We start from the raw sequence: 15,056 nt of genomic DNA on the forward strand, positions 1-15,056 counted from the left end.
TGCTTTTCCCTTTTAGCCTTGCTTTTCCCTTTTAGCCTTGCTTTTCCCTTTTAGCCTTGCTTTTCCCTTTTAGCCTTGCTTTTCCCTTTTAGCCTTGCTTTTCCCTTTTAGCCTTGCTTTTCCCTTTCACTGCTGCTTTTCCTTTTAGTCTTGCTTTTCCTTTTAGTCTTGCTTTTCCTTTTCACTGCTGCTTTTCCCTTTCACTGTAGCATTTCCCTTTCACTGTAGCATTTCCCTTTCACTGTAGCATTTCCCTTTCACTGCTGCTTTTCCCTTTCACTGCTGCTTTTCTGTTTCACTGCTGCTTTTCCCTTTCACTGCTGCTTTTCCCTTTTAGTTTTGCTGTTCCCTTTCACTTCTGCTTTTACCTTTTAGTCTTGCTGTTCCCTTTCACTGCTGCTTTTCCCTTTCACTGCTGCTTTTCCCTTTCATTGCTGCTTTTCCCTTTCACTGCCTCTTTTCCCTTTTTGTCTTGTTTATGGAATTTTGTAGTTCTTTGGGCAACAGGAAAAATCTGTGATCTACTTGAACCTTAAGATAACTTCTGCTTGTAATCCCCATAGTAATATGTAATTCTTATCTCCATTTCTTTGGCAATGACAAGTCAGAACTTAAATTCCCAAGCTGTGAATTAAGAATGTTAAAAATGTTAGACAGGGTGAATGTCTTTGAAAGTAGTTGATTTCAGAATTAAGTTTCTTGGTCCTCCTTTACGCTTTTTTGTCCAGCTGAAGGATTGCGATAAACTCAACTTGTGCACCTGTATCCCTTGAAGAAGGCAGAAGACAGCTATTTTTTCAGCCATGGCGAGCCAGGTAAGATAATTCGGTGAGAAATTCAGGTTTGTAGCGTCTAAAATGGGTTCCAAAACATTCAAAATCCCCAGTAAATGTGAAGCTGAAATAGCTAGCTCACTCTGAGTGGGATATTCTTCTAGTCCCATCATTTCCTCTGGTAATTTGGTAATTGGTGGTTGTCCTCTGTATGCTTGATCAAAGCAACCGAAACAGGTTGGGAGCATGATATTAAACTTTGCAGTTTGGATTATTTGAGCATGAATTCTTCTGAAGGATCTTGCAAATAACACTCTCTCTATATAAAGTTATGTAGAGGTGTTTTAGAGGAAGAACATTAAGCACTGCGTAAGTAAAGCTACTGAAAAAATACCATTCTTAATTTTAGAAACTGTTCTTCAGAATATTAAAAGAGGGAGGCAACCTGTTAATATGGCTGTTTCCTTTTTTGTGTGCATAGTTACCCCACATTTTTTAAACTCTGCCTTTTGGGGTTTACAGTTTTTTGTTATTTTTTTGGCTTTTTAGTTTTGTTTCTTGAGGTGCTTTTTCTGCCTCTTTTTTTCCTGGCCTTGCATCTGGGTTTAGTATTTTTCCTCAGCCAAGTTGGTGCCTGTTTCTGGTCTGCTTTCTTCTTCCATCCCATTAATGGGCCTCCTGTTATTCCTGGCCTGGGAATATACCTGGCCTAGTGTTAGGTAGTGAGGAGAGGCATCTCTTAGAAGCAAAGAAGAATCCCTAAGAGAGGGGAGATAGGGACAGCTGAAATCCCTTTTTGAGCAAGAGTGGAATAGAGATAGATATATCTATCTCTATATTTTTTTTGGCTCATTTTGCCACTGAAGGCTTTTTTTTTTTTTTTTTAATTTGAGAGTCTTAGAGCTCAGGTGGAGCACAGTCCAGTCCCGAAGCTAATTAACATTTAGGATTGACCAGCATCGAAGGACTAACTGCTTTCTTCCCAATTCCAAGAGGAAGCTGTCAATCCATTAGCCAGCTTGACAAGTCAGGGGAATGTGGCTGTTCATACAATCCTTTGGCTCTGTTATTTCTGCCAGGCATTTTCCCCAGAGGCTGCTTTCCCTCATGGGAGGTGGAGGGAGAAATGGGACCCCAGGCTTCTTTCAAGGGCAAGGTGAATATGGGGAAATCACCTGTGGTGATGGGGAGTGGGAGGGAGGAATGTAAATGAGGCTAAATACTATAGAGGTGGTTTTTATCCCAACAGGATTTACTTGGGAAAAAGCGAGAATGTCTCCAGGCCTACAGCTGGTGGAGAACACCGCAGAAGAAACGGAAGAAAAAGAACAAAATAAAACCAGGAAGAATAGAGTTTGTCAGCGCTACTACTACCACCAGTAGTATAGTCAGGTAAAGTCCTTCTAACATGAAATGCTCTGCTTCTTTTTATCTGCTGAGGTTGGTGGTGACCACAGGATGTCATCACTCACTTGAAAAACTCTGTGATGGCTGGTGTGATACGTATATGCAAGTGTTGTATTGGTAATATGTTTTCACAAACAATGTTGTTTGTAGTTTCCCTCCCGTTATCAGTGACGGGTGGTGGCAAAATAGTCACAGTTGTGGTACAAGTTAATTCTTCGTGGTATTTCTGTGCCTCTTGTTTGGTCAATCATAGAATGGTTTGGGTTGGAAGGCACCCCTAAGATCATGTAGTTCCAACTCCCTGCTGTGGGCGGGAACACCTTCCTCCATATAAATGTGTCTTTAAAACAAGTTTCTGAAAGTTCTCAGAAAATGGATCCTTGTTCAAGTAGTAGAATAGACACACAGCACTAGAGAACTGTATGTTGGTGTGGTGGCAGTTCTGTACACTTCAGTGTGTTTTTGCACTGCAGTACTCTACACTAATTTGTCTGGTTTTAACTAGCTGTAATATAGTAAGTGTTTTAATACCGGAATTAGTATTTTGGTCTCAAAGTTTTAAAACTGTTTTCTTTATCTTCTTAAAGACCAGATTATTCAATATTTGTTGGGGAGCTTACTCCAGAAGTGGATGATTTCCAGCTCTATGACTATTTCCTAAAGAGGAAACCCTCGTGTCTCGACTGCAAAATAGCAACAGACCTGCTGGGATATTCCAGGTAATTCAGTGCTACTTTGTAATGCCATTGGTTGTGTTTGCTTCTGGAGTGCTGTGTAAGAACTCATGTCAGAACTTCTCTGCTTTTCTTCTGAGGGAAGAGGAATGAGGTTAGTCTATAAGCACTGCTTTTCTTAACAGCACAGGTCCTTGAGTTTCTAAAACTGGTTTTAACAGTTAACTTTGAGGTTTAATTGTGTCACGTGCATATTTACATGTAAAAAAAAATCAAATCAGGTGCTGGGAGAGGGGAGAGCTGTGCACTGAAATTGGTGCTGCTTTCTGTCACCTGCAATACTGAGGTCAAAATTCCCATTATATGTGGGGGAGGGAAAGCATCAGACCAGGCAAATCTGAGGGTTGTGGAAGTTTGAATACAGTTTCATTGCTAGTAAATAAAGCCTAGCTCAAACTGTGTTGGCCATGTGAGTGAGGGATTTTGCTGTTCAGACAATGCTGCCTGTAACAGACTAATTCAAGAAGCTTGAGAGAAGGCAGATAAAAAGAATACCAGTGTTCTAGGAGTGTGTTCGTAACTGATAAATCAACTCTGTATATGCAGAAATGTAGAATCTGATTACTTATGCAGATAGTAATTAAATTAAATGTATTGTCTTGCTGTCTCTCGGCAAATGTGATCTTATTGCTACCAAAGAACAGGCTTTTTGCTTATGGCCCAAGTCTTTAATTTGGTGAAAGCCTCTTCTGTGCATGCACATATGCCAGAGAGGTTGCTTAAATAATAGAAGCGATAGTAGCTGCTACCTTCTGTTTTTGTAAAAGACAGCAATTGAATTAATTAGCTTTGTAACTGTTATGCATACTAGAATTTGTTCTCTCCCTTTTGAAAATTGTAGAGGGTATGCCTATGTCAGATTTGGTGAGCAAGGTGATCAGATGAGGGCACTGCAAGACTGCCAGAATGCGCCAGGTCTGGGGGGAAAACGAATCCGGCTGAGCATAGGAATTTCTAAAAGGTAACCAATGAGTTGTGCATTGATACAGTTCTTCTAAATAATCAGATTCTTGTAGCTTCGCCTTTGTAAAGTCTGTGGCCCTTGCTGTAACGGCTGTAACACTGGCTGTAGGATGCAGTCTACAAAATCAAAAATATAGAGATTGTTTTGACTCCCTGGATTTATCAGCCTGTTTCAGGATTGCTGGGGGCATCCAACTCAAGTCTAACCATACAGTGTAGCTTGGGCTTAGCTGCTCTTGCAGCCTGCTTTATTTCTCAAGTAGCAAAGCCAAATGCATTTGTAAATATTTTCCAGGTTTGGGCCTGAGTAAAGTAGAAGGGACAAGTGGTTTTTATATGTTAGAGAGCTTTTGTTCTTGAGCCTTTCCCTCTAGGTGAGGAAAGAAGCACATTGCTAGTTTTACAGTAGGCTGGCTGGAAAAAGAATTCTTAAGTGGGGGAAAATATAGGAATATAGGGAGAAAGACAAAGGAAACTTTACTAGAACAGTTTTCAAAGTGCTATTCTTAGCTTTTCAATAGGTTAGGGCAGTGGGGAGTGTAGCACTTTTTGAGAGGGATTTTACTCTTTACATCTCACTTCTGTCAGTCACTTACAGCAGTTCAACTCTGAAAATTGAAAGGAATTGATACTTAATTTGATAGACTTTGATCCAGGATGCTTAAAAAAATCCTTCATATGAAGAATTTCAGTATGTACGTGAGGTTAGCTTGTATATTCTGATAAATAGTGAAAAAACAAGTAACACTTTTGTTTCTGTTTACCTAGCATAACTCTGCAGATGTTGCCTCTTTTTGCCTTAGAATGGAAGTGCTCTTGCCTGAGAAAGCACTATCCAAAACTGCCTTGACCATAATTATTTTGGAAACAAGAATAGGTCTCAAAAACACATTTCCTTACTTTTGCCATCCAGAAGAATGTCAACAGTGCTTTTAGGGGGAATGCAGTTGGAAGTAGAAGTCTCACGGCGATTGTTTACTCCAGTAGCAGGACAATAGAATGTCTGTATTATGACTTGCATACACTTATGGTAGTGAAACATACAACGTAGGTGTTAAAATATGCATCATTAGTGTGTTTCTGAAGGGCAGAGTACCATGCTGTCTCAGTGTCAGAATATCCAGTCATCAAATTAAACAGTCTGACATTGTTTGTTCATTTTGGTGAGTGTTTCTCAACTCCTTCAGTTTGTGTTCAACACACAGAAAAGTATTCAACTGATTTCTCTGCTTCCTGGAGAAGAGAAGGTTGCGGGGTGACCTCATTGCAACCTTTTAATACCTGAAGAGAACTTACACCCAGGAAGGGAGGAAACTCTTTGAAAGGGCTGACAATAGCAGGACACGGGGAAATGGTTTTAAGTTAAAAGAGGGAAGATTTAGGTTGGATGTTAGGGGGAAGTTCTTCACTAGGAGAGTGGTTAGGCCCTGGAACAGGCTGCCCAGGGAGGTTATGGATGCCCCGTCCTTGGAGGTGTTCAAGACCAGGTTGGACGGGGCCCTGGGCAACCTGATCTAGTAAAGGTGTATGTTTGGTGGCCCTGCCAGGCAGGGGGGTTGGAACTACATGATCCTCGAGGTCCTTTCCAACCCGGGTCGTTCTGCGATTCCCCACTTTAAGTAAGAGGAGATCTGCCTGTACAGAATTGGTGAGGACATGACTAAGCAGGATTTTCTGGGATACATAGCATGTTTATCTGAATGCACTTCATGTAGCATGCATTAGTTTTAGATTAGATAACTCTTGTCTTGATTCTTGCCACTTATAGCTGCCCCAGAGAAAATCTCAGGGAAGGGGAAGTTTCCCATTGATTTGGTCATCTTAATGGACAATTAGAAGAGTGGAGTTAAACAAGACTGGCTTCACCTGACAGCTGTACTTGGCAACTGTTGAATGCTTAATGAACTAAAAAACTGTGCAAGTAGAGGTAGACATGGCAAACTAGCAGGCAGTGTAAGATGCTTCTCTGAGATGGATAATCTGACATCATTCATGTCTTTCTGGAAGAAAGATCTAGTAATTAATCAAACTATGAAAGGGTTAAGACTGCATCTTCAAAGCAGCTGTGCTTGATGAATGTCTTTGGTCTTGAATTAATCTTTGCAGAGCACAAAGGCTTGTGAGTAGCTTGCTTGTGCCAGTGCTAAGAATGCTCTATGGTAACAATGTCAAAGCTCTGGATTTAATCAATGGAAACAATTGCTTTTGATATTGGTGAAGGTGAGGACATCTGCTTCTGTTTAAATACAAGATCTTGTGATGTGCCTTAAGCTGTCACTTAAAGCAACTGTTCATAAAGCTTTCATTTAAGCTTTGAAATGTGTGAGCTGGCATGTTGTTGAACTGGAGAACTGAGTTTACAGTTTGTGGTTCTCAAACTCTTTATAACTTCTCATGTTTCAGACTGAAAGCAGAATTCCAGCGGTACCAGTCATACAACTATAATGATTATTACCAAGATTATCAGAACTACTACTCACAGTGGAATTATGATGCATGTGCCGAGTATAACAACTACAACTCCTATGCTGCCTATGATAGCATGCAAGCTATCATAGGAGACTGCTCTTTAGGAGATGCTGTTATGGCACCAGCTGTTTTTGAGGTAAAGCATACTACACACTTGCCTTAAATAAAAGAAAACACCTGTGGATAGCTGTACAAATTGTGTGAATTGGAGCAAATATGTTCTAAAACTGAAGTTATGTTTTTTGCTTAGCATGGAGATTAGGATATCACACTACATTCAGAGGTATCTATGCTTATAGTGCTTATAGTTTATGCATAGAATTAGCAGTTTATACATTATTTATGTATATCAAATAACTGTTTTGACAACATAATTATGTATGTTTTTGTCCTCCTTTCTTACCCCCAATGTGCTTTGCTTAGAGCAAATTAAATAGCTGTTGTAAATGGTCTTATCTTGGTCACTTAGTCAATTATGACCTGCAGAAGTCCCTTCTAACCTGCACTGTAATACTGTCCTTCTTTTGAAAGTTACAAGGGCAAATGGCACTTTATGTGTCTGTGGAAAGAAAGAATGTCTCAGGGTAACAACATTATTTTGAATTTAGGAAGCTTTCTGAAATTGATTATGGTTAAACTTTGTCTTGCAGGAATCTACGGCTATGGCTGAAATCAATGAAGACCTACTTACTGAAGGTAACGATGGTTCTGTCATTGTTTTGTGTTTAGCCATACCGGTGTCCTTAAACGATACAAGGCTGGATGAGCTGTAAGATCATCTTGGAAATTCAGCTGATACAGGAGTCAGCCCTCTGTGTGGCTCATCTATTACTTAGGAGTTTTAAAGCTAATATGGTTACACTATATGAAATAAAATGAGGCATCTACAGTAGGGTTCCTGTAATGATGCCTTCAGTCTGTTTTGAAAAGGTCTAATATAGGATTTATTTTCCTTGTATTGATTCCACTAAGCAGGTTCTATATGGTAAACTCCATATGCAAGAGCTTTGTTTTCTGTGCCATGAGCTAAAAGCTTTACATTGCAGGTTCTAAAGGGAGGTTTTAGCTTGTGCTTAAACATTTGGTACCAAATATAGTTCTTTGTCTTGGGAACCTTTTCAGACAGCTCCTCATATGGAGGCATCTTGTTCTAGTGTTCAAAGCTTTATTACATGGAATACACAGTATAGCAGGGCTGAATAAATGATTTTTGTGACGGTTTTGTGGTCGATTATCCCTAAACATGATTTTATCTTGAAATAGAAATAAGAGTCCTAGCCTTCTAATACACAAATCCGTGGAGGAGAATTGGGAGTTGTCAGGTTTGTTTAAAGTTTTAGGGAAATAAAATCTTCATACAATTTTAATATCTATTTTGTTAAGCCAAAATGCTTTACTAGGCATTTCACTTGAGATTTGTGTGTGTACCTCAATGCTGATGCTTGTACTTCTTGGGGCTTTTATTTTCAGATCCGCAATTGTATTTGGATGTTGATGAAATGAACAGACAATTTATGGAGACAAGTGAAGAACTCTATGATTCGCTTATGAATTATCACTGGCAACCTCTGGATACGGTCACTTCCAAAATCCCCTCTGCTATTTAAGTGTCTTATATAGCATGGCCGTTATGACCAAGGTGCTAAAACTACACTTCTTCTACATTCATCTAGATCATAAGTTTTAAAGCACAACGATAGGTTGGATTTTCTTTTTTGGCTCTGCTTTTGACAGTTTCTGTAATCATTTCTTTGTTGTTGTTGTTAATCACTCAATTCTTGGAGCCTCATGAAATCATGTAAATATTCTAGAAATGTAAAGAGTTAATTGAGGTCTAAAGATAGACTTGCCTGTGTAAATAAACTTTTGTTTCTGCAAACCTGCCAGCAAGGGACTTCACTCTTATGTATGTGTAGGACGTTCTCTTCTGGCTTATGGCATTTAATTGGGGTAGTAAAGACATCTCATTCATCTTTATTTTTTTATGAGTGTGTTAGGACACTGGCAAAACCTAACACTCACTTGTAGACTACTTGTTTAGCGTAACAGCATAAGGTGGGAGATTGTTCCTGGGTTTTGTCATGAAAATCCTTGTGTTCCCTTCCTCCTGCAGGAGTCTGGCACCATTATTAATGTGAAAGTCAGTTCAAATTGGTTTATAAATATGATATTTTAAGCATACAGAAGTGCAGGCTTCAGCTGCCATAGCTGTAAAAGTTCTGTGGACTAAGGATGATCCCCGCTGTCAATCTCAGCCTCAGCATTCAGCTTTTGCTTACCCTCCTTAGTGTTAGACTTCTCAGCTCACACTTTGTACATTTACAATATACATATTGTATACGCATGTATACAATATGCTTTTCAACCTGGAAATTATTGGAGATAACTTGTTGACTTAAAGGAGGCAACCATAAACACTAATATCCTAATAACAGTGCTTTAATTTCCTGCCTGTCCTTGATTATTTCTGTGGTATCCCTGATGACTAGGTGTTTTAGTTATGAAGTTACAAAACCTTAAGTGATGACTGTATTCAAAGCAAGTGAGAGAAGGGAGGAAAACTTAGCTTTGAGCTAGCAATCTTGTGCCTTTAAACTACTCATCTTGGAAGGTATCAATGATTTTCTAGGCCTTGGATCTAGTTAACCCTCTGTGTATTGGATTACTTGTTACTTCACAATATATATAATGATAAATAGGTCAGGTTGGAAACAGAATATTCTAAGAGCAGAAATTGCTGTGGCAGTAGCTGTGGAAGCTGCTAATGCCAGGTGAGGCAGTTCCCTACTACTATGTGTGATGTAGGTATACATATATGGAGGTGGGGTAGGGGCATCAGTTTCAGCAATTGCAGCTGGCTCTCTCTAAAGCAGAGAAGCACTGGAGCTGGGCACAGGAATTTGTTGGGCCATTCCCTTGTGTGAGCTGGTGATCTTTAAAGGATTAGGTTGAGGGGATTTAGTAACAGGAGCATGACTTGAGCTAGAGGTGAGAGATAAAGCAGAGAGAATCTAGAGGGAAATAACTTGCTTGTGTGTATATATGGAGTTGCTGAAGGGGAGAAACTCAAGACAGTAGGTGTAGGCCTCTTGAATTTGGATGGCAGTGTTACAGCTTCAAAAGCTTACAAGGTTTGCCACTTTATGTGTATGTGATTTCACTTAGTCTGGTGCAGTTGTGGCCTATGACCAAAGCATGTGAGCCTCAGAGAAAAAGTCTGTGGCCGCCCCATTGTTTGAGGTTTCCTATAGGAGTATACAGTAATGGTTTCGTAAACTCTTTCCATTGGATACAGCTGCAGCAGGGGGTACCTTTACACAAAACCTGCTAGTTTCTTCAAGAATAGTAGTGGGGTGTTTCCTATCTCTTCTCTGATCAGGAAGGTTTGAGGGGCTACTATTAATCTCTAAGTCAATGGGAGAAGAAAAAACAGCTATGGAGAAAGGTTAAAGGGTTCTTAAGAGGATGCATGAATAGTAAATGGTACTTAAGCCATGAATGTTTCTTTTTGCAGGGATGCTCTGGACCAACCGCTTCTTTCTAGCGCTACCTCAAAGTAACGTGCAGATATAACTCACAGGGAAGACTGATCAAATGGCGATGATCACTATCATTCTGCTGGATGCATATATATATTTGCCTTTTTTTTTGTTGTTGTTTCGGCTCACTTTTAGCAACAATTAACTGAAGTGACACGTGTTAATGGGCACTGACTACACCTGCAGATATTTCGGAGTCGTGAGTGTCATTCAAGGCCTTGTTTAGAAATTGTTCTAAATGGGAAAAACGGAAGTGAAATAAATAAAGCAGCGTTTGAATTTACAGAGGAAATTAGAGTTGAGCATGATAGTCGTGTTCTTGACTATTGACTAAAGATGAGGCCTTCCATGTTCTGCAGGGAGGGTGTTGATAGGAGCTATCCTGCTGCTGCTCAGCGTGTATTGACAGTGTGTGTGGGGGGGAAGCTCTGAAAGTGCAGGGTGTAATTCTGCTCACCAGGGGTTTCAAAAGTGCTTTGTATGGCAGTACACGAGAACTGAGAGCTAACAGATCCTGGAGGATGGCTCTGAAAACACCGGAGGGGGGTTTAAAATGACAGCAACAAAAAAGCATGCAACTACAAGCGAGGATTTATTGCAAAGCTTTGGACTGAGACTCCTGCAGCAGTTCCTTCAGTGCTCACTTTGTGTGGACTTTGACTGGGGAAAGGTGGGAGGGCTGCGAGCAATCCAAGGGCTCCCTGTGATGGCCTCAGTCACCTTCTGTGTCCCTTCCACATGAAGATATTCTATGCAACTTTCTATTCCACACAACTTTGAGTGTGTTCTGTGCACGAGGAAGCACATTTTAGTGCTTCCTCTGCTTCCCCTGCTGTGCCAGGCTGGACATTAGGAAATATTAGTTCTCATAAAGGGTAGTCAGGCATTGGAATGCACTGCCCAGGGAGGTGGTGGAGTCACCGACCATGAGAGTGTTCAAGAAACGTTTGGATGTGGTGTTGAGGAATATGATTTAGCTGGGAAGTATTGGGAATGGTTGGAAAAGACCTAGAAGAATCTTTTCCAACCTTGTTGATTCTGTGTTGAATTCTGTGCACTGTAGGCGCCGTGCCTCCCTGCTGTGCCCACTCCCCAAAGCAGCGTTCTAAACGGGCGGTAGAGCCGCACCGTTGCCCTTCCAACACCATGGGAACACAACGGCACAATCGAACGTTCTATTCTTTCCCACTTCACAGGGGAAAGGTGCACTTCAGGCCGAGTCCCGTGCCGGACGCGTTTTCTGAGGCGCTTCAATTTCTGCGTGTTTGCGGCCCACTCGCCCACGTTCTCGCCGTGCTTTCCCGCGCAGCCCCGCCTCCACCCGTGTTCGCTGTGCACGCCGGTCCGTCGCGGTTGCTGACGCTTCGGCGCTTCCCGGTGACAAGCGGGCGGCTTGGTGTGGTTGGTCGGAGCCGGAGCCCGGAGGGGGGTAGGGGCAAGCGGGCGGGCGGGCAGCGCGGGGCCGGCCGGCGCCCAGAGCGCGAGGCGGCAGCGGGCGAAGGTCGCGAGGCAGCGGGGCTTGGGGTTGAGGCGCGCATGGCTGAGGAGAGGCGGAGCGGAAAGGCCGGCGGAGCGGAGCTTTGGAGAGTGGGGTGGAGGGGAGGAGCAAGGGCAGGCCGACAGGGGCCCCCGCGCCTTCCAGGCCGCGCGGCGCGTGGCTTGGCGGGCGGTGAAGGCGCAGAGCGAGGGAGCGGCCCGGCGGAAAGGAGGGCAGCCGAGGGGCCGCGTCCCAGCATGGCCTCGGGTGGCAGCGGAGGACCGGGAGGAGGAGCCGGCGGCGGCGGCAAGATCCGGACCCGGCGGTACCACCTGGGCACCGCGAATCCTCCGTACCGCAGGAGCAGGCAGGTGAGGAGCGGCGGAGCGGGGCCGACCCTCTCTCGGTCCCCACGTGCGAGGCGGCGGGTGAGGGGCGGGAGGGTGGCCCCTTTTGTTCCCCTCGGTGCCAGCGGCGGGACCGGCGGGGAAGAGGCCTCACCGCCCGGCGGGAGGGAGCGGGGACGGGAGCGGCCCTTCCCTCATCTTCGCCCGCCCCGCGCTCCGCGTGCGGCCCGGGAACGGAGGGGGCGGGGAACAAAGGCCGGGAGGTTACAGCCCCTCTGAGCGGCCCGAGGAGCGGGAGGGGAGTATGTTGGTACCCAGTGCCTGTGGGTGCCCAGTGCCCGCTGGCTTCGTATGGTTGTGCCCGATCTGCGTCCTGTTCTTTAAAGGAGCGCTGAGTCTCGCGTGCTCCATTGACTGAGCGATGCTGTCCACGTGAGGCTGGCAGCACTCTGTGTGGAGCATCGCCGCGCTGACAGTGCTGAAAGCTCTGACTGAATCAGTGTTGAAGTTGCTGTGTATTTCCTGCACTGATAGTGCGTCTGATAAGCTTCGTGCTTGTGTTTAAAGTAATCGGCAGAGGTGGCTTCCTAGCTCTGCTGTTGTCTGATATCTAGAGGAATTTCTCAGTAGGTTTGTTTAAGCATAAACCTGTGCTGAGGGATGGATGTTTAATGGCTGTTTACAAGGGTGGATAGCGATAGGATAAAGGGGAATGGTTTTAAACTGAGACAGGGGAGGTTTAGGTTAGATATTAGGAGGAAGATTTTCACGCAGAGGGTTTGTGCCACACTGGAACAGGTTGCCCAAGGAGGCTGTGGATGCCCCATCCCTGGAGGCATTCAAGGCCAAGCTGGATGCACATAGCAGGGGGGTTGAAACTACATGATCATTGTGGTCCTTTTCAACCCAGGCCATTCTATGATTCTGTGATTCTATGTCTGTGGGTTCTGCCCTGGTAGTGGGTGCTGCAGAGCCAACGTGTAGACTAGATCAAGAGTAGCTTGTTGGAATGGGAAGCTGTAGTGGGTTAGTAAATGATGGACTGAGAGATGCTCTTATTATAGTGAATAGCTTTTTAACCGTATGAGTAGTGTAAACTCATATTACATAAAAGAATGAGCTCTAGGTAGGTAGCTAACTGACAACGAAGTTGAAATTGAAATTAATGAACATATGTTCCTGTTTTCAATATAAGGTTTGCTCTCCACAGGGGATCTGTGATTTATTAGTCTCAGTGATGAATTCAGGAGGACTCGAAAGCGATCAGCGCAATTTTATCTTGAAGTCATACCTCTGATTCTGATCATTCCCCTTCCAGCTTTTATCATTAAGTAGATTCACTTGAGTAGACCTGCTTGAGATGCTCACGGTCAAAATAGTGGCCCCAAAAACCCTTGGTCTCTTACTGTCAAGCTCTGAGGGTGACTGGGCACTCTGGGCAGCATAGCCGGCAGCTTTGAATCTCTGGGAAATCCAATTCCTTCTTTTTTCCCCACTTGTATGGGGATGATTAGGGGGATGATTAGCGGGATGCCAAGCTCATCACCATCTACTTTCTGGGTGTTGTAATTTAACTGTTGTTCTTGGGGATTTTAGTCAGGTGGGAATTCTCCGATTGTCTCCAATATACGCTGCAGTCAGTCTTCTACAAAACACAGTGACAGCTTAGGAAGGCGTTTGCAAGAGGAGGTGCTGATGCTTTTTAAAGGCTATTAGTTATAGCGTTTGTTCAAAATGTGGTAGACCCCGCTTCAGTTTCCTTTTTTTGCCTGGAGCAATCAACCCACATCTTCCACTTTGCAGGCAGATATCCCAGCCGTCAAGCTGCGCGTTAGCTTCAGCTCTCCTGGTTGAAGCTGTGCTGCTATCCAGAAAAAGAAAGCGTGATTCACTGAGCCAGAAAGAGGATATATGAGAAAATGCTGCCCTCCAAGAATGGAGGTGTGCAGGCTCTGGTCCACGGTTTCAGAACTTGTTACTCATTTTACATTAGATGTTCCTGCAGCGAGCATCCAAAGCCTAGTATTTCCTGCCCATATGCTTGATGATTAATCTTTCGAACCATGCTTCATTATGCTTTTATTTGTTTGTTTTAAAGTCTAGTGCCTTTTTAAAATCAGCCGTAATAGGAAAGGTGAGCAGATGCAGTCTGGAGAAGAACGCTGGTGACTTGCAATTCATGTGCTGTCCTGGGGGATGGAGATACGGATGCTGATTGTCCCAGAAGTGAAGGAACTTAAACCATGGTGCTTTCCCTCCTGCCTTACAACAAAGGGCACCGTCAGTGGCTTTGTTATCAAACAAATGAGAAGTAGCAGCCTTACTAAGTAAAGGGGATACAGACTCTTCCACTGTGAATGATTCCTGGTTGGCAGTCCTCAGAGCCAAAAGGGCCCTTCTGTATTTCTAGGTGAGGCATTCTGCAGGTAACATTTAGGAGTTCCTCTCAGCGACTGGGTTTTCCTAATGGCTGAATGACGACAGCTCCATGCTGTTTGTGTTGACTTTTGGTAACGCCATACTTGGCAAACGACCTGTTCAGTCAGCTGCCTCGTGCTGAAACATCCATCCTCATTCAGCACTACCTGAAGAGTGTGGACACTTGGCCTAAAGTCATGTATTTGCTCTGAGGGCTCAGTATGGTACAGCAAGGGACCTGTTGTTCCTGGCATGTGGGTTTCATCTCCTGGATGTGGCTGGAAGTGCTTTAAATGCTGGGTTGTCCTGGTCATTTAAGTAGGATGATGACTGCAATTACTAGGGTGGGTGTGTTAATGGGATATCTGTTGACATTATTAACTTATTAAATATCTATATGATATCTCTGTGTTCTTATTGTTAGTTTTAGGTTTAGCTTTGCTGTTTTGTGTAGATGTACTGATTAGCGTGGAAGAAAACAGCAGGAGTTGCTACATATTTGTGATCAGTCTGATTCTGACGTCCTTGGGATGATACCAGAAAGATGAGAGGTGCATTTTCTGTGTGTGCTGATTGTAAAGCAGCTCTGCTTGGATGGATGAAGTTTAGTGTCACATGCAATGTCACGTAAGGACAGAGTAGTTATGGGATTGGGAACTTCCACTGTCTGCAGCAATGCCTGAATCATTGCATTATCACTAGATTCTATAATGAACATGGGCCAGTTATAAACTCGCACTTGATTTATGTCTGGGATTTCCGTGGTGTGCAGTGCCTGCAAGCAGTGGGCAGGAGTTTTATAAACTGCTGGGTTTATTTGGGGATGAGATCTTGAAATCATGCAGAAAGTTCCTAGAATATCCTGTTGAGTAATGTAAGTTAGTTCTTGTAAATCTTAGGAGGGAAAATCTTAATCTATAAAAATACTT

General features: G+C 43.4%; 1 protein-coding gene and 1 pseudogene across 5 annotated transcripts in view; both read left to right on the plus strand.

Annotated features, from left to right (window-relative positions):
• The first annotated feature begins 535 nt into the window (after nucleotides 1-535).
• LOC107309689 (tRNA selenocysteine 1-associated protein 1) lies at nucleotides 536-10,171 on the plus strand. Of its 4 annotated transcripts, XM_085525185.1 has the most exons (9): nucleotides 578-815; nucleotides 1,853-1,929; nucleotides 2,023-2,165; nucleotides 2,768-2,899; nucleotides 3,756-3,875; nucleotides 6,281-6,482; nucleotides 6,997-7,042; nucleotides 7,817-7,985; nucleotides 9,861-10,171. In XM_085525185.1, exons 2-8 carry the CDS (start codon nucleotides 1,900-1,902, stop codon nucleotides 7,951-7,953), a joined length of 810 nt encoding a protein of 269 aa, XP_085381311.1. In that variant the 5' UTR covers nucleotides 578-815; nucleotides 1,853-1,899; the 3' UTR covers nucleotides 7,954-7,985; nucleotides 9,861-10,171. The 4 variants fall into 4 exon arrangements, with proteins under 4 accessions (XP_085381314.1, XP_085381315.1, XP_085381311.1 ...); XM_085525188.1 differs by lacking the exon at nucleotides 3,756-3,875 and having other exon boundaries at nucleotides 536-815; XM_085525187.1 differs by lacking the exon at nucleotides 1,853-1,929 and having other exon boundaries at nucleotides 596-815.
• Nucleotides 10,172-11,478: 1,307 nt separating this feature from the next.
• LOC146755944 (nuclear pore complex protein Nup153-like) overlaps nucleotides 11,479-15,056 on the plus strand; it is a 30,703-nt pseudogene continuing 27,125 nt past the window's right edge. Inside the window, exon 1 of the transcript XR_014937827.1 lies at nucleotides 11,479-11,733. The product of XR_014937827.1 is annotated as a nuclear pore complex protein Nup153-like (transcript). The remainder of the gene's footprint in view (nucleotides 11,734-15,056) is intronic.

Source organism: Coturnix japonica, chromosome 29, assembly GCF_054131305.1.
Source record: "Coturnix japonica strain WE chromosome 29, WE-NBRP24, whole genome shotgun sequence".
NCBI classification, from domain to species: domain Eukaryota; kingdom Metazoa; phylum Chordata; class Aves; order Galliformes; family Phasianidae; genus Coturnix; species Coturnix japonica.